The sequence below is a fragment of the Triturus cristatus genome, chromosome 5_1 (assembly GCF_964204655.1).
Source record: "Triturus cristatus chromosome 5_1, aTriCri1.1, whole genome shotgun sequence".
In the NCBI taxonomy this organism is placed as follows: Eukaryota; Metazoa; Chordata; class Amphibia; order Caudata; family Salamandridae; genus Triturus; species Triturus cristatus.
This window is the reverse complement of record NC_140587.1, coordinates 8,362,818-8,382,166: the sequence shown is the minus strand read 5'-3', so window position 1 is coordinate 8,382,166 and position 19,349 is coordinate 8,362,818. Positions and strand designations below refer to the sequence as shown.

The following is a 19,349-nucleotide window of genomic DNA, read 5'->3' as shown; positions in this document are numbered from 1 at the left end:
GGTGACAGCGCAGTGTGGATGCTGCTGTGTATTTGGTGACAGCGCAGTGTGGATGCCGCCGTGTATTTGGTAACAGTGCAGTGTGGATGCTGCTGTGTATTTGGTGACAGCGCAGTGTGGATGCTGCTGTGTATTTGGTAACAGTGCATTGTGGATGCCGGCGTGTATTTGGTAACAGCGCAGTATGGATGCTGCTGTGTATTTGGTAACAGCGCAGTGTGGATGCTGCTGTGTATTTGGTGCCAGCGCAGTATGGATGCTGCTGTGTATTTGGTGACAGCGCAGTGTGGATGCCGGCGTGTATTTGGTAACAGCGCAGTATGGATGCTGGTGTGTATTTGGTAACAGCGCAGTGTGGATGCTGCTGTGTATTTGGTGACAGCGCAGTGTGGATGCTGCTGTGTATTTGGTGACAGCGCAGTGTGGATGCCGGCGTGTATTTGGTAACAGCGCAGTGTGGATGCTGCTGTGTATTTGGTAACAGTGCAGTGTGGATGCTGCTGTGTATTTGGTAACAGCGCAGTATGGATGCTGGTGTGTATTTGGTAACAGCGCAGTGTGGATGCTGCTGTGTATTTGGTGACAGCGCAGTGTGGATGCTGCTGTGTATTTGGTGACAGCGCAGTGTGGATGCCGGCGTGTATTTGGTAACAGCGCAGTGTGGATGCTGCTGTGTATTTGGTAACAGCGCAGTGTGGATGCTGCTGTGTATTTGGTAACAGTGCAGTGTGGATGCTGCTGTGTATTTGGTAACAGTGCAGTGTGGTTGCTGCTGTGTATTTGGTAACAGCGCAGTATGGATGCTGCTGTGTATTTGGTAACAGTGCAGTGTGGATGCTGGCGTGTATTTGGTAACAGCGCAGTGTGGATGCTGCTGTGTATTTGGTAACAGTGCAGTGTGGATGCTGCTGTGTATTTGGTAACAGTGCATTGTGGATGCTGCTGTGTATTTGGTGACAGCGCCGTATGGCTTCTGGCGTGTGTTTATTCTACTGAAGCGCGCAGGGTGTCGGTGACTGGGCTCATGTGATGGTATGTTGTGAGGCAGAATCCCGGCCCCTCCCAGCCCCATCCCTGTCTTCCTCGGCACATGCTGTCCGCCCCCCTCTGACACGTCCCTGTTTTTCTTTCCACAGATTGCTCCGGTCGGGCGGACATCGAGGCGGACGTCGTGCTCTTAGTCGTTGATTTTTTCTTTGCATTTGAGGATGATCTCCCCTTCCTGGAGTCCTTCTTGGAGGTGCTGGGGAGGGGCTTCCACGTGTCCCCGGACTCCGTGCGGCTCCACTTGGTCGTGTACAGCGTTGATCCCCTGACAGAGGTCAGCATGAGGAGCTCCCCCCGCCTCCGTCACCTGATGGACACCCTGCCCCTCTGGACCATTGAAGTGTTGCCCCCTGGCACTACCGCGGGGGGAGCCCTCACCTACGTCAGACGGGAGGTGCTGTCCGAGAGCGGGGGGGCCCGGCCCCACGTGCCCCGGGTCCTGATCCTCATCCTAGGTTGGGTGATACATGGCGACGCTGCAGGTGCGGCCCGGGCGCTGCAGGGGGCCGGGGTGGAGGTCTTTGTGGTTGGTTGGAGGGAGCGGGAACCCACGAGGGATGAGCTGGAAGCCCTCGCCAGCCCCCCGGCTGCGGCCCACGTGTTCATAGGGGAGGAGTTTAAAGACCTCCCGGGCATCCTGCCAGCGCTGACAGAGTCCGTCTGCCTCCGGGTTCAGCACAAGATGAAAACCATAAAACACAACCTGCTGGTGTCCAAGGAAGAGGCTCGGGCAGGAGAAGCTTAAAGCACAGAAGCCCCCCTGGCCCTGTCTGTCCCCCCCCCCCACACCGGAAATCCCCCCCTTGGACTTCCGGCGGTGAGGAAAGGAGACAGATGGGGGCCAGAAGAAATAATGGAAGGCAGTTGTTTCTCACCGCCTGCATTTAGGGAACAATGTGCGCGTGCCTGTGTTTTAAAGGGGGTTTTAGAGTCTATTTAAAATCTCAGGGAGTTTGGAGAACTTTAAAGCGTTTAGGGATTACAATTTTGGACGGAAATCTATGTAAGACTAAACGTATCTTCTCGAACAGAGAATTCATTGTCACTCCCCTTCACCTCATGCCTCATTGTAGCTGAAACATGGGATGTGACTGAATATTCTGGGCCTCATTCACACACCTTTGACGCACGGCAGCTGCAGTACTGTGCATCAAAAGAAAGGGGCAGGAAGTGCGCCGTGATGGTGCAGTCCTGTCCTTCTCCCCTGCGCCAGCGCACAAACAGCAGCCGTGCACCAACGCAGACACCCTTGCGCCGTGATGGTGCAGTCCTGTCCTTCTCCCCTGCGCCAGCGCACAAAGAGGAGCCATGCGCCAACGCAGGCACCCGTGCACCGTGATGGTGCATTCCTGTCCTTCTCCCCTGCGCCAGCACACAAACATCAGCCGTGCGCCAACGCAGGCACACTTGCGCCGTGATGGTGCAGTCCTGGCCTTCTCCCCTGCACCAGTGCCCAAACAGCTGCCGTGCGCCAACGCACGCACCCTTGCGCCGTGATGGTGCATTCCTGTCCTTCTCCCCTGCGCCAGTGCACAAACAGCAGCCGTGCACCAACGCAGGCACCCTTGCACCGTGATGGTGCAGTCCTGTCCTTCTCCCCTGCGCCAGTGCACAAACAGCAGCCGTGCGCCAACGCAGGCACCCTTGCGCCGTGATGGTGCATTCCTGTCCTTCTCCCTTGCGCCAGCGCACAAACAGCAGCCATGCGCCAACGCAGGCACCCTTGCACCGTGATGGTGCATTCCTGTCCTTCTCCCCTGCGCCAGCGCACAAACAGCAGCCGTGCGCCAACGCAGGCACCCTTGCGCCGTGATGGTGCATTCCTGTCCTTCTCCCCTGCGCCAGCGCACAAACAGCAGTCGTGCGCCAACGCTGACACCCTTGCGCCGTGATGGGGCATTCCTCTCATTCTCCCCTGCGCCAGCGCACAAGGAGGAGCCGTGCGCCAACACAGGCACCCTTGCGCCATGATGGTGCATTCCTGTCCTTCTCCCCTGCGCCAGCACACAAAGAGGAGCCGTGCGCCAACGCAGGCACCCTTGCGCCGTGATGGTGCATTCCTGTCCTTCTCCCCTGCGCCAGCGCACAAAGAGGAGCCGTGCGCCAACGCAGGCACCCTTGCGCCATGATGGTGCATTCCTGTCCTTCTCCCCTGCGCCAGCACACAAACAGCAGCCGTGCGCCAACGCAGGCACCCTTGCGCCGTGATGGTGCAGTCCTGTCCTTCTCCCCTGCGCCAGCGCACAAAGAGCAGCCGTGCGCCAACGCAGGCACCCTTGCGCTGTGATGGTGCATTCCTGTCCTTCTCCCCTGCGCCAGCGCACAAAGAGGAGCCGTGCGCCAACGCAGGCACCCTTGCACTGTGATGGTGCATTCCTGTCCTTCTCCCCGCGCCAGCGCACAAAGAGGAGCCGGGCACCAACGCAGACCCCCCTTCCGTCATGTTGCAAGGGTGCCTGCATTGTGGGGTTGATTGTTTTTGTGCAGGAAGGGGCACCGTCCTGCACAACAACATTCATTAATGGCATTTTCCTCTTTCTGTGTGTGCCGCAGAAGGCAGCCCTCATAGAAAGAGAAAAAAACGAGGAGAAATGAAAGTATTTCTCCTCGTTGCACCACTCTACGCCTCCCCTGGGGACACGTAGGAGTCTGATGCATTCCCAGGTATACGATTCCTCGTAAATCTAGGAATGCGTCAGATTCCATCTGCGTTGCGTGGAAACGCCCACAGCAACGCCCATGGAACGCCCCTTTCACGCAAGGGGCTCATATTTACAAGGCCGTGGAACCAGAATCCTCTAAATTCTTTCTCCTTATTGTTTTCCAGCAGATACTGCCTCTCTCCCTGTACCAAACTCCCTGACAAATTTGAATATGATGAAATGACCCATTTCAGGATTTTAAGTGTGTTTTTTAAAATGGGCTGATCTGACGGCCCAACGCTTTTGCCGTGCTGTTATGTATTCTTTCCAGGATTGGTGGCATAATCCACTTCCAGAGATTGCTTTGCTGCCATTTTGGTAGTCCTTCTGTCATTTGATATTGTTTTGTAATCCACCTAATATTTCTGTTCTTGGTGCATTTAATTGTTTATGTCCGAACACGCCTGATGCGATGATCTTCTTGCTGAAGCGTATTTAATAAAGAATTAAGCAAAATATTGAAGTGTCCATGTTTAGTATAAATTAGGGAGACCTGTGGTTATTTAAATGTATTTAAAGTTAATATTCCAAATTTTCTTGCTCTTCATGTGGTTTTCCCCACAGGTAACTCACTGGAAATGTCCTGCTTTTCTCCATCGACAGCTCCTTCAGGCATTGTGGACCCTGGCTGTGCCCCTACTTAAGAACCCCTCAGGTGAAAATAGTAGCATACAATGGGGACCAGCAGGCCCCCCAAAGCAGACGCTTAAGAATATGCAACTGCAGTATTGGCCCAGTCTTGAGCGCCGACCTCTGACTTGATGGTCGCTAAACAACATATTTTGGAATCTATCCTGAATCTGCTGATTTTCTTTTAATGTTCTGCAGATTTGTGGAGCGCACTAATCACCCATGAGGATATCCAGGCGCTTGAGCAGGTGTGTGGGTGCCCGGTCCCAGTGGACCACAGTATTCAAAGAGCCTGGACTTCAGCCTCTTGCAGAACTCAAGAGGTGAGGAGCATGCCCTGATATGTCGAGGGAGGTCTCAAGAAGTGAGGAGCAGGCCTTGATATGTTGAGGGAGGTCTCAAGAAGTGAGGAGCAGGCCCTGATATGTTGAGGGAGGTCTCAAGAAGTGAGGAGCTGGCCATGATATATTGAGGGAGGTCTCAAGAAGTGAGGAGCAGGCCCTGATATGTTGAGGGAGGTCTCAAGAAGTGAGGAGCATGCCCTGATATGTTGAGGGAGGTCTCAAGAAGTGAGGAGCAGGCCCTGATATGTTGAGGGAGGTCTCAAGAAGTGAGGAGCAGGCCCTGATATGTTGAGGGAGGTCTCAAGAAGTGAGGAGCAGGCCCTGATATGTTGAGGGAGGTCTCAAGAAGTGAGGAGCAGGCCCTGATATGTTGAGGGAGGTCTCAAGAAGTGAGGAGCAGGCCCTGATATGTTGAGGGAGGTCTCAAGAAGTGAGGAGCAGGCCCTGATATGTTGAGGGAGGTCTCAAGAAGTGAGGAGCTGGCCCTGATATATTGAGGGAGGTCTCAAGAAGTGAGGAGCAGGCCCTGATATGTTGAGGGAGGTCTCAAGAAGTGAGGAGCAGGCCCTGATATGTTGAGGGAGGTCTCAAGAAGTGAGGAGCATGCCCTGATATGTTGAGGGAGGTCTCAAGAAGTGAGGAGCAGGCCCTGATATGTTGAGGGAGGTCTCAAGAAGTGAGGAGCAGGCCCTGATATGTTGAGGGAGGTCTCAAGAAGTGAGGAGCAGGCCCTGATATGTTGAGGGAGGTCTCAAGAAGTGAGGAGCATGCCCTGATATGTTGAGGGAGGTCTCAAGAGGTGAGGAGCAGGCCCTGATGTGTTGAGGGAGGTCTCAAGAGGTGAGGAGCAGGCCCTGATGTGTTGAGGGAGGTCTCAAGAAGTGAGGAGCATGCCCTGATATGTTGAGTAAGGTCTCAAGAAGTGAGGAACATGCCCTGATATGTTGAGGGAGGTCTCAAGAGGTGAGGAGCAGGCCCTGATGTGTTGAGGGAGGTCTCAAGAGGTGAGGAGCATGCCCTGATGTGTTGAGGGAGGTCTCAAGAAGTGAGGAGCAGGCCCTGATATGTTGAGTAAGGTCTCAAGAAGTGAGGAGCATGCCCTGATGTGTTGAGGGAGGTCTCAAGAGGTGAGGAGCAGGACCTGATGTGTTGAGGGAGGTCTCAAGAAGTGAGGAGCACGCCCTGACGTGTTTAGGGAGGTCTCAAGAAGTGAGGAGCAGGCCTTGATATGTTGAGGGAGGTCTCAAGAAGTGAGGAGCAGTCCCTGATGTGTTGAGGGAGGTCTCAAGAAGTGAGGAGCAGGCCCTGATATGTTGAGGGAGGTCGTTCCATGTGTTGGGTGCAATGTAGGAGAACACGCAACCTCCTGCTCTACTTTGACTACAGAGTGTGGGTGCGAGTTATGGTGAGGCAGAGCATGAGTGTGTCGCAGGGTCGTGAAAGTGTGTGCGGCTGTTTAGGTATGCTGGTCCAATATTGTGTAAGGCCTGGTATGTGTGCAAGAGGATTTTGAATTGGCTGAATTGAATGGAGAACCAGTAAAGTTCCTTGAGGTGAGGTGCGATGTGGGTGTGGCGCTAGAGGGCCAGTATGAGTCTTTCGGCGGCGTTCTGGATGTTCTGAAGTCCTTGTAGGAGTTGCTTGGAGATTCCGGCATAAAGTGCATTGCCGTAATCGAGCCTGCTGGTGATGAATGCTTTCATGATGGTGCGTCTGGTGTTCCATGGCAGCCACTAAAAGATCCTATGTAGTATGTGTAGCATGTGGGGGAGATTACGGGGTTGACTTGTGCGGTCATCTAGGATCATTCCCAGATTTCTTGAGAAGTTGGTGTTTGTTGGTATTGGTCCTAGCACCGATGGCCACCAGGTGAAGTCCCATGGAGAGGTCTTGTTACCAAAGAAACATGTAGTGAAGGACTCTGACCATAATGTGTTCAGCAATATTAAAACATGCTTTAGAGCTTAGCTGAGGGCTTTTTAAAGGCGACAAAGCCTTTAACTGACCAACCGCCGGCAACTGTACAAGGATCACAAACTCTTGTAAGCCCTTCTAATTTTTTAAAATCAAAAATAGATATAGGGGCATATTATCAAGCCCAATTTCGCCGCTTTAGCGGCCGTTTCCAGTCAAAATGCGGCAATTTAAATATTGCTCTGTTATCAAGGACACGCTAACGCGTGTTTCCTTGAGTTAGCAGCCGTCTTTTCTCCACTTTGCATGTCAGCGATTATTATCGCTAATGACATGCAAAGTGGGCATTCCTCACAGAACAACATGGATAAACATCGCTACAACTGCATCGCAATATTTACAAGGATGCCCCAGACCCGCAAATCGATTATCAAAGTCGCGCTAAGGCCCCTTTATCGCAGGATTTTAACTCCTGCTGTTAATCCGACTTAGCCATCTGTAACATGGGCAGTGGATCTCAAGGCTAAGCCTACACCTGCCTATTATCAAGGTTCACATTATCGCAGGTCATTTTTTGCTGCTTTTCTCTCGCTAATGCATGTTATCACCCTCTATCGCTGGATTTCACATGCTAATGCATGTTATCACCCTCTATCGCTGGATTCCACATCGCCTGGGTGAAAAGCGTTAATAATACGTCGCTATCCCGGCGGTGAAATTGCGGGTATTTAGAGAACACGCTGTCTGATTTCCTTTGTTGTCGTTGATGCACTACCACTGTGTCCCCTTCCTTTAGGTGTGACGGGATGGCGCGTCGTCTAGCGTCTGCGTACTTTTTCATTTTTTTCTTCGCCTCTCTGTCTTTTGCTGCAATGCTGCTGTGTTCTGGTGCCATAGTTGTTTCTACTTGCGGCAGCCTCGTCCTGCTTGTTCTTCCCAGTACTAGCTCTGCCGGGCATCTTCCTGTGGAGCTATGGGGCGTGTTTCTGTAGTCACGTAGCATCTGACACAGAGCTTGGCCAAGTGATATCTGCGCCAGCTTCGCTCTTTGAACTGCCTTTTTGATGTTCCCCATGAACCTCTCCACCATTCCATTCGCTTGAGGCCACAGCGGAGTTATCTTCCTGTTGTTTATCCCTAGGTAGGCCATGCATCTGCGGAATTCTTCTCCTGAGAATGGAGGACCGTTGTCTGTTTTCAACGTTTCGGGTGAGCCCCAGGCTGCAAATATGTCATCTAGTATCGGTAAGGTCGCTGTTGCTGTTGCTGATGTTGATGAGACATGGCGCACTACAGGAAATCGCGAGTAGTCATCAATGACCACAAACAGATAGTTGCCTGTGTCCAGCGGGCCAAAGAAAGCAGCTGCTAATGTTGTCCACACTGCTCTTGGAAGTTCTGACATTTGTAGTGGTTCCTGCTTGGCTGGTGATCCTGTCACTTGACAGAGGTGGCATGTCTTGATCTGCCGGGTTGTGTTCTTTCCCTGGATTGTGCACAATTGTGAAGTCTTAGACCATCAGCCTTATGCCCCAGCGCTCAATCCTGGGCGGCATTTTGGCTGCCGGGCTGCCATAGATCGCTACCAGCACCTGGTGGTCAGTTATGATGGTGAATGAGTTCACGTAGATGAACATGTGATGGTGTTCACACGCCCATACCACTGCTAGGCTTTCTTTTTCCGATTGCGAGTATGCCTTCTCAATGTCTGTTAAGCTTTTGCTTGCATATGCGACAATTTTTCTCAGTGACTCTCTCCGTGGCAGATGCTGCGCTAGTATTGCTCCTAGTCCTACTGGGCTGGCATCGACAGTCAGTTCAGTGCATAGCAGGGGGTCAAAGTAAGCGAGATGTTTCACAGTCATCACTGCCTGTCTGATTTCCTCGAATGCATTGTTGCATTCCTGAGACCAGATGAACTTCTGTCCTTGTTTGGTCAGTTCTCTTAGCGGTGTGCTCACCGTGGCAAAGTCCTGTATATATCGAGCACAGTAGCTGGCAAGTCCTAGAAACTATCTTACTTCTGCGACATCCGTCGGAGAATTTGCGTTCTTCAGTGTTTCTACTTTGCTGGGGTCTGGGCTCATCCCTTGCTTGGAGAAAATGTGTCAGAAAAACACCAATTCCCCTCTCCCCAGCTCGCATTTGTCTCCATTCAGTGTTAGGCCCGCTTGAAGTACTGGTTTTTTTGGAACCCAGCGGTGCCAGGGAACACACCCGAAGACTTCGAGTTCTTCCTGTCTTGGACCACAGAAACACAGAGTCTTCTAGGGGAAGTCAAAGATCGTATTTATTGGCTGCAGCCAGTAACAGGTATCCGAGAAGTACAACACGGTGTATATTCTCAGGAGACTGCCCACGAACAAAACCTAGTCTTCTCTTTTATACAAAATATTATGCTTTAGGCAAACATTCCTTATTTTACAGTTGATCATTCACATATTTCTACTACAAAGAAAGCGCAGAGTCATGATGTCAAGCACATATTTCAGTTCGTCCAACCCTTAATAAATTACCCGGCAAAGCTTAGTATTTCCATCAGATATCGACGGACCCTCAATAAAAACGGGCACCTCCTCCTCGTAAAGCGAGTCATAAAGTAGGAAACAGGGACAGGTGTGTACATGATTAGGCATGGTGTGTGTGTGATGAAAAGGTTTTGTGATGCATTGAGCCTTGATACCAATCACAATCGGCCGCGGGAAGGGAACTGGCCGAACAGGTTACGCCTCAGGCAATGGAGTCAGTTTGCCCAGGTCACAGAGAAGTCAGCGAAGGAGCGCGTGTCCTTCAGACCCATGCATAGCCTTAGTCCTTAGCCCATGTGAGGGCAATCACTAAAATGGCTGCCTTTCTAAGAAATGGAGTCCGCGGGTACAGGACGGAAACTCTGATTTCAAGCGAATTTGTCACTCGAATATGCCGTAAATGCTTGTTGTTGGACCTGGCCCTTTTTGCGGGGTCATCCCTAAACTTTTTGCCTTCCTCCTGTATTTTTCCGGACCTGTTGTTGGCTTATTTATGACTCTGGGCACCTTACCACTGCTGATCAGTGCTAAGGTGCATATGCTCTCCCTATGGTAAAATGTATACATTGATTGGTGTCCATGATGGGTTTACTGTCAGCCCCTAGTAAAGTGCACCAGGAGTGCCAGGGCTTGTAAATACAAATGCTGCTGGTGGGCTTGCAGCACTGGTTGTGCCACCCACAGGAGCGGCCTAGCAAAATATGTCTAAGGTCTGCCACTACAGAACCTGCGCGCAGTCTGGTACTGTCGCGCTGACTGCGCAAGTGCACCCACTTGCCTGTCCCTAAACCTTCCCTTAACTACATATTAGTCACCCCTTTGGAACTGCCACAATCGGAGACACCCAAGGCGTTGGCCCTTCAGCAGGTTCAATTATGTCTTGTGCCAGTAGGCTGGTTATTTCCTCTTCAACTTGTAGCTTGTAGGTGGATTGGTACTCGTCTATGATGTTGGGCCACCGGCTTAATTGCTTCATTGATATGTAATGTTATTTGTTTTCCTTTCAGTTTACCGAGACCTTTCAGTATAGCTGGGTATTCTTGTAGGATGTTCTCCGTTTCTGACATGTGGTACGTCATTGCTAGTAGCCCCATCACCTGCGCCGTCACATTGCTTAGCAGGCATGGTGCTGGGATGTCACCCTTGAGCACGTTTATTTCTCTTGGTAGGACCTGCCCTTGTAGGTTAAAGTTTCCGTAAATTATCCCATATTTTCTACTGGGATTTTGGAGCCCCATGTGAACACATCCATGGTCGACGGTGATAGCTGTTGTTTCACTTTCATTTTCTTGTATTCTGACATGCACACGATGTTGCATGTCGCTCCACTGTCAAGCACAAACTTAGCTTGGTGGCTCCCTATGTCGATGTCCACGGTGGCGGTTTTCTTTATTTGCTGCTTCTCCACGAGATGAACGTGCTCTGTCCTTTTAGCTTCTTTGGGCGCGTCTGACATTAGATATAGTCTCGCCTCCCTCACAGGTGCTGCCGTCTCTTCTGACTCATCGGAGGAGCTGCGATTGGCCGTTTCCATGTGTCGTGCGTACCTGTTGCTGGTCATCCGTGGTCTCATTGTTCTGCCTCTCTCACTTATGAATTGTCTGGTCATGCACGTGCTTGCAAAATGATTGTCCCTGTTGTACTTCCTGCACTTCTGGCCCATTGCTGGGCAGGCACCGACATGTGGGAATTCTAGGCCACATCGGTAGCATGTTTGTTCGCTCTTCTTTGGTAGGACCGGCGCCTGGTATTCTTTTTTCTTGAAATTCCTAGCGCCACTCTCTTTTCTTTTCCCATCTCTATCTGCTTGGCATGTGCTGTGGCTCGTGCTTCCGTGTGAGCCATCGTCAATATCTTTTCCAGCGTCGTTGGTTCCTTCAGAAAGCGTGCTCGGAATTCCACTGATTGACAACCTTCGATAATACGCAATCTTATTGCTTGCTCATTGTCAAATTTGTCAAACTCGCAGTATGTGACCAGTTTTCTCAGTCTCATTGCAAAGTCATCTAGGCTCTCTTCTCCTTGCTGGCATGCTGTGTTGAATGTGTACCTCTCAAAATCAACGTTTCGTTGGTGGTCAAATTTCTGAGTGAGACACTATATCCCTCCCTTGTAATCTGCTGTTTGATCAGTGGGGAATGTTAAGAGCAGATCTTCTATTTCATCCCCTGCGAGATTCAGAAACAGGTGCAGTTGTTTGCTATCCGGGACGTCCGTGGCGCTCATGTAGCGCTCAAATTGTCTGATCCATCTCTCTCACCTGATGCCTGCTTGCGGCCCCGATAGGCTAAATGGTAGAGGTCTGCGGAATACTGCTTGGTTGCTCTGCTTCTCGTTGTCACTCATTTTCCCTTATTTTTTTTATTCTTTCTTTGTCCCCTCGTTTCCTCTGTCTTTAGTTGTATTTCCACTGTGTTTCCTATTTATATTCTGTCTTTCACTCTATTTCTTTGTTTTTCTGTATATTTCAATGGCTGCCTGACTTCAAAATGGCCGCCGCACTCTCCTCTGCTCCTATTGGCTTTGTTTTGTTACCTGACTTTAAAATGGCCGCCGTAGTCTCGCGAGACTTCTGTCCCTCGAGCTCTGCCTGACCTCCTAAAATGGCCGCAGCTTGTTCCTTGCTTCTGATTGGTCCAATCTGCCTGGCTTCAAAACGGCCGCCCCGCTCTCGCGATAGTTCGTTTGACCTTCGCGCGTCTTTGTTCTGTTATTGGGCTGCAGGCACGTATATCTTGATCTCTGAAAAGTCATAGAATACTGATAACCAGTGATTACCATTTCTGCAGTGATTTTAATTGAAGACTGGGTAATCTGTGTGAGAAAGGTTTCAATTTGATTAAAAAAGAGAGACAGCTCAGGGCAGTCAACGTTTAACGTTAGTACCACTATGTCATCGGCATATGCCAATGCCATATACTCGATACCGTGAGCTACAATTGGAGAGATATTTTGAGATTTTTCTATCAAGGACAAAAAGGGATCAATAAATAAGGCAAAAAGAAGGGGAGAGCAGGGGCATCCTTGTCTGGTGCCCCTATTGATAGAGAAGTAGCTTGATTCCTTCTCTGAAATACGGATTTTGGCAATTGGAGATATATACAGGGTTTGTAAAGCCCGAATGAATTCGGGCGCTATACCCTTCCAATGTAGGACAGCCCATAAGTACCCCCAGAAGACCCTGTCGAACGCCTTCTCGGCGTCCAACAGGATCACCCCGAGGGGAGAATGTGTCACCTGAGCCCAATCTAAGAGGGCAATAACCCGCCTGATATGATCAGGATAAACCCATGTTGACGGATAGAAACTAGAGGAGGAATTATTTGCGCGAATCGATACGCTAAGATCCTTGAGTAGATTTTGCTGTCAGTATTTATTAATGCTATTGGCCGATATGAAGCTGGATTTAGTTCATCCTTACCCTTCTTCTTAAATACTACTATTGTCGACTGCCGCCAAGAATCAGGGATGGCCCCCGTCTGAGCAAGTTGAAAAACTTCTAGCAGCTGCCGCTTAAGTAAGTGTGAGAAAGTCTTATAGAATTCAAGATGAAGCAGAGAGAGATTTTATAGCAATTTCTTCCCAACTGATGGGTTCTGCAAGAATTAGATTCTGATGGACAGTGACCTTCTGGGTGTCGAGGGGTTTCAAAAATTGCTCCAGTTGAGTTTGTTGGTGCTCAATTATGTTTGCCTCCTCAGTATATAGCATTGAGTAAAACTCAACTAAGGTATTAACAACACCCCTGGGTGAATCTTGTACTATGCCGGACTGATCCTTGACCCTAAGAATTTGATTGGCTATTGCTCTTTGTTGTAAAAGTTTTGCTAGAACCTTTCCAGCAGCTTCACCCAAATCATACATCGAAGATCGAAATTGAAAATACTTAGCTGCTATGTCCTCATAAAGAGGGTCCAAAAGATTAGCCTTAGCCAGAGCAACCGCTTTCTGACTGGTTGTTACGTCCTCACCCCTGAGAATATTGGTGCTCAGATCCAACTCTGCTAGTTGGAGTGCTGCTACTCTACTTTTAAGAATCTGCTGCTCTGTTTGCCAGCGATAGGATGCAATTCTCTTAGTTTCGCCACGCAAGGCGGCTTTAAAGGTGTCCCAGACTATGCCAGCCGGTGCGGTAGGACTGTTAATTTAGAAGAACTCTGGGATCCAAACCGACATCCGTTCCTGGTATAATTTATCAAACAATAGCTTCCTATCGAAGGTCCATGATCTAATTTGATTAACTGGGCGATCCCATGGAAAACTAAAAATGATGGGATTGTGATCTGATATGGTCCGAGGATTAGTTTGAATCTTAGTAGACCCCATAACCTCAGAAGACATGAAGACAAAATCAATGCGGACCATCTTTTGGTGAGGTATTGAGTAAAAAGTAAACCCGTCATGGGTTGGATGATTGACATGCCATAAGTCTGCCAATCCATGTTCAAAAAGTAAGGTACGAAGCGCTTTGTAGACCTGGGGTTTCCGCCCCACATAAGCACTATGCTTTGTGATATCTAACTGACTAGGAATGTTAATATTAAAATCTTCACAGAAGATTAATGGGTGTGGCCACATAGCTAATTCTACGTTTAAATCCATCAGAACCTGCGGGTCATCTAAGTTAGATGCATAAATCAAACATACAGAGAGCAGACGATTATTAACCAACAACTCAGTGATTAGCCATCTACCTGAATTATCCTGCTTAATCCTTTTAACCTGCCCGACTCGAGCTTTTGAGATAATAGCTACACCCCTAATAGTGGAAGTTTGTCGGGTGGAGGCCACTAAGTCGTAACCCAAAAATCTAAGATGGTGGCGACTACCCCAGGGGATATGTGTTTCCTGGAGGCAGATTAGGTCCACTTGCATCACCTGTAACATCTTGTAAAAAAGACGACGCTTCTTGGGGTCATTCAATCCACAAATATTCCAAGATGCGCACGTCAATCTAGGGCCTGTCATTGATTATAAAAAAAAAAAGAGAAAAGGAAATATGTCTGAGAAATAATTTAGAAATTTATAGAATGTATTCCTACTGTTCGCCTTGAAAAATGGATGAATGAGTAACATCTTAAATGCATTTGTAATCATCCTACTGAAATTAGTGTCAATGATTCCAATCACCTCTTCCACTCACCACCATAGCACCACCCAGTTCCCCCACCCTGCCACCCACTCCACCCACCCCACCCCCTGTTGAGCCCACCCACCCACCCGTTGTCCCCCCCTACCCTTCTCCCCCCATTCGGAGCGCAGGACCGAGGTCCTTGTGATGGTTGAGTAAGCGTCACCCCACACTCCGCTGGACCAGCAATTTCTCCCTAAAGAAAACAGAAAAGGGGGAAGGCCCTAAAATCCTGAGTAACACTTAACAAATAGAATTTTTCAAAAATACATATCTGTAAATAGGATCATTCCCTAAAGGCTAAGGAGCCGCTCAAAAATTACAAATAAACAATGAAAAGAAATAAGAAAGGAAACAGAACCTTTAGAGAATTTAACTAAATTGAATCCAGGAATTCCTAAGCGGGTATTTCCGACAAAAAAAACCTTGTCTGACCGTTGAAAATCACTTTCAATTTTGCCAGAAAAAGCAAAAACACCTGGGCCCCCTTCACCTGAAACATAGGAATTAGCTGGCGTAAGTGCCAGCGACGATCAACTGTCTCTACACAGAGGTCCGGACGGACAAAAAATTGGCAGCCCTTGGCAGACCTCTTTTTATTGGGCCTGGCTAAGTCGAATATGGACTCTCGGGCTAGAAAGTTGTTAAAGGAGACCAGGATAGCTCGGGGATATAGATTATCAGCATTGGAAGAGGACTGTTTTTTCCTGGTGAATGGAAATCGATGCGCTCTCTGTATCTGAAGATTCCAGTCCCACTGGGTAAGCTCAGGGAAGGCATCTGAAAAAAGTTCAACTATAAATTTTCGGACGTCGTTGCCCTCCTTATTCTCCTCGATCCCCAGGACGCGCAGGTTATTTCTTCAAGCCCGGTTCTTGAGATCAGAAAGTTTCCATAAGATATCCTTACGTTGTTCTTTGACCTCTATGGTTAGATCTTTCTGTGATGCGACGGCGTCTTCTAGAGCTGAAATTCTTTCTTCTGCTTCCGCGACCCTTGCAATCGTCTCAACAGAAGACTTAATGGCACGGCGCAGAGAGTTTTGCATCTTGCGGCAGACCCCTTGGGTGCGGATATTTTCTTGCCTAGTGGCCTCTCTATGCATCATTATGGTACGATAGATTGTCGCCAAAGAGATTTCTTCCGGAATGTCGAATGAGTCCCCTCCGATATTGCCTGAAGTTTCCTGTAGTTCAAGTTGGGACTGACCTTCTCGAGAGTCATTCTGTGAATTTTTTGCAATGTGCTGATGAGATGGCTTAGATCCAGGTGCCTTGCGTACCGTGTCTGCCGTCTTATCCCTTGGAGCCTTACTGGGTCGCCAATCGGGCGCGTCACTGTCATTATCAGACCATTGGAAATCAGGGTCGTCCTCCTCCCCAGAGCCAGAGTGATCAGAGACAGAATAAAACTTGTCTGTACACTCGCTAACCTCGGACCCCCTAGCATTATAAGATCGATCAACGGGCAGCTCCAAGATACCAGGTTTGGGTGTATCAGAGGGTTGGACTACGTTACCCAGAATGCAATGGGCCGGGGGAGATATAGCATTGAAAGAATTGGGGGCCCGGGGTATTTCCTCTTGAGTAGAATTTAATAGGTCCTGCACAGTTAACGTAGTAGAGGGAGTCACAGAATCATTAGGTATATGCAGATTTCCCCCCTCCTTACCGACCAAGCCATTAAGAACCGGAGTAGTATCTCGCGAAGCAGGCAACACACTGGCGGCTGGATTTTGATTCGAAGGCTTCTCTCTTGCACTACGTTTGTTAAAAATATCCGGTAGCGCTTGTCCCCTAGCAGGCATCGGAGACAAAGGAGCAGCAGCTGCGGAGTTCAAAGGGAGAGGCTTATCCAGATCTTGCGCTCGAGTTTTTGGAGGCACAGACCCAGAGCTCCCCGGGTCGACATCCTGCACGTTGCGAGCAGAGCCACGGGTCTTCAAAGCAGCAGCCTCCGCCGCTTTAGAGAGAGCCTTCAGTGGAGCTTTCGGAGGCATCCTCGAGGTCAGAAGGAAAGGTAGGAAAAACGCTGGGCTTAGGAGGGAGGAGCTGCACCTGAGACGCCAGTGAGGATAAAGAAGTTGATCGTTAAGCAGTCCGCCAGTAATCCACCAGAGCCCGGTCAGTTTTCAAAGTGAGACCAAATCGGTAATAAACCAAGTACAAACGGGGGTCATTTAACGAGTTCCGTTAATCTTTGAGCTTATCTTCAGATTGCGATGTATTAGCACTGCAGAACCTTCGTTCAAGGTCCGTTGCGGTCCAGTGGAGCAGACGCTGCCTCACACAGCCGAGGTCACGGCCGCCATCTTTGCTCCAAGATGTGTCGAATCCAGTTTCCAGAGTATAAATTTAAAGTTGATTTATTTCCAGCACGGCAAAGTAAGAGCATACACATACAGCTCCAGATGCAACTGGGCAACAGACAAGAATATCAGGATGAAACAGTCATACAGAATCTGGAATGCCATGCAAGAGTAAAAGGGCGCATGTCAAGGCTGGCAAGCAACAGGGTGATGTAGTAGAGATAGAAAAAAGAGCAGGAAGAAGAAGTGTGGAAGCATTAAGAGAATGTATCACATCCCCCTCATTAACGAAACAAATATAGTCAAGAAGAAAATGTAACTATATAAAATCATTGAACTTCTTTGGTAATTGTCTAACTCGGTCAGTAAGTTTGACTCTAGAAGCAACAGTATCATTGTTTTATTCAACACGTACATTTGTGGTGGCATGATATACTTTACCATAGGTGTTAAACTGAGGAACACATTTAAGAGGACATTTACCTAATCTCTTGACATTCCACAACTTACCATCTTGTGTAATGACACTATTGCTAAAAACTTTCTCGGTCTGAATTGCTTTTCCAAATCTGTTGCAACCTTTATTAATTAAACCTGGTTTAAGAATTCTGACCCAATCACCAACTTGAAATATGTGTGTCTTGTTTTTCCACTTGTCATTATACCATTCTGCAGTTTTGTTTTGTTTCATTTCAACTCTTTTTGCTGTATCATGAACACATTCTTTATCAGGAAACTTAGTTTGACATTTGCTCTTGAACCACAATGGACACACGCTGGATGCAGGGTCTCTTCCTTTGAGAAGTTTAAAAGGACTGGTCTCCGTTGTGGAATGGGGTGTGATGCGATAAACCCACAAACGTTCTCTTAAAGCACTCATCCTACGAGCCCCCAACTTAAAAGAATCTGTAACAAAACTCTTGAGCACCCTATTAAAGCGCTCCACCTGTCCATTTTCGTGTAGTTCGTAAAGGGATGTAAGTTTATGTTTGATTCCACAACCCTTAGGGAAATTCTCAATTTCCATAGATGTCAACTGCACCCCATTATCTGTGACTAAAATGGAGGGGCAGCCTTCACGTGCAAACACTTCTTTGAAAAAACAAATAACAGCATTCGTTGTGGCCTTGGGAACAAATTTTACTTCTGGCCACTTAGAATGATAATCAATTATGATCAAAGCAAAACGTGAACCCTCAGGCAAAAAGTTGAATGGACCTGAAACATCAAAAGCAATTTTTTTGCCATGGGTCTTCAGGCCACTTGACAACCTTCAATTAGAGGCCAATGCACTTTAAAAAAAAAATCACATTCATTGCATTCCCTAACAATGCGATCTATGAACTTATCCATGCCTGGCCACCAAAAGAAACTCCTGATCAAACGTTTCATAGACGAGATGCCAGGGTGAGTTTTATGAGCTATATTAAGTATGATATCTTGCATACCTTCAGGAGCAATACACTTCCCAGATTTGAATAACAAACTTCAATATAATTCCAGCTCTCCTGAAATGTTAAAGAAAGGTACTAAGTCCGGTCTTCCACATTTTTCCTTGGCCACCCTCCTAAAACAAACTTCTTTAATTCACACCATCTGTCATCAAGTTGCTCACAATTCCGCCAACAATCTTCTGTTATTTCTTGGAATTGTACAGGAACAACATCATTAATAGTAACAATGAAAGCACATTCTTTGATGGTACTCACCTTACCAAGGTCACAAGGTAAGCGAGAAAGAACATCAGCTGTTACATTTTTTTTCCTGGGACATACTCAGTTTTAAAATTATATTCTTGCAATTTCGATGTCAGTCTTGCAATTCTGGCCGTGGACTTCCAACCCCCTCCAGTGGATAAAATATTTACTAACGGCTTGTGATCCGTTCTAGGAGTGAACTTATTGCCCCACACTTATGGCCTGTAATGCTCAACAGCCCAAGCACACGCAAGGAGTTCTGTGACAGCATACTTGCGCTCACAATCATTTAAGGTGCGAGACGCAAAAGCAACGTTCCACTCCTCTTCACCTTCTCTTTGTGAAAGAACTCCTCCGAGACCATATAGACTTGTATCAACCGTGATGATACATTCTCTTTTCATACGGAAAGGTTTCAATGTGGGTGCATTTACAATTTCTTTTTTGGTGCACTGAAAAGCACTTTGCTGTTCCTCTTCCCATTCATATCTTACATTCAATTTTCTCAAAGGTTCCATTTTAGTCGCAAACCCTTCCACAAATGTACTATAATATTGGCATACACCTGCGAATGATAGAAGTTGCTCCTTGTTGGGGACAGAGCTTTAACAATGGCATCAATATTAGATTTTTGGGGAATCACACCATCTCCAGACAATTTATGTCCTAGATATTCAACAGAACGTTTAAATAATTTACATTTGTGTGCCTTGAGTGTGAGTCCATGACTCTCTAACCTTTTACAAACTTCATTTAAGCGTACTAAATGTTCTGATTCATTCCTTTACAAAATCAAAATATCATCTTCGAAGCACTTAACATAGTCATCCACATCCCTAAAAATATGGAACATGACCCTAGTATATTTGTACAAATCAAAGGGTGTAGTGAACGCTGTATAATTCTATGATTCTTCCATAAATTCAATTTGGTGGTATGCGGATCGCAAATCTAGAGTGGAAAATATTTGAGCACCCTCCAGCCTGTTTACTACCTCATTAATATTTGGTAGGGGGTGACAGTCAACTACAATATTAGAATTTAGTGC

At 47.9% G+C, this 19,349-nt stretch overlaps 1 protein-coding gene across 2 annotated transcripts in view; it reads left to right on the top strand.

Moving 5' to 3' along the window:
- The window catches only part of LOC146829941 (collagen alpha-1(XII) chain-like), a 95,204-nt gene extending 90,997 nt beyond the window's left edge, over window positions 1-4,207 (top strand). The window contains exon 5 of one of the 2 annotated variants that reach the window (XM_085604202.1): window positions 1,137-4,207. In XM_085604202.1, the coding sequence (XP_085460328.1) occupies window positions 1,137-1,792 (656 nt within the window). In that variant the 3' untranslated portion in view covers window positions 1,793-4,207. The remainder of the gene's footprint in view (window positions 1-1,136) is intronic. The other variant, XM_085604203.1, reaches the window with a different exon arrangement.
- Window positions 4,208-19,349: the final 15,142 nt, after the last annotated feature.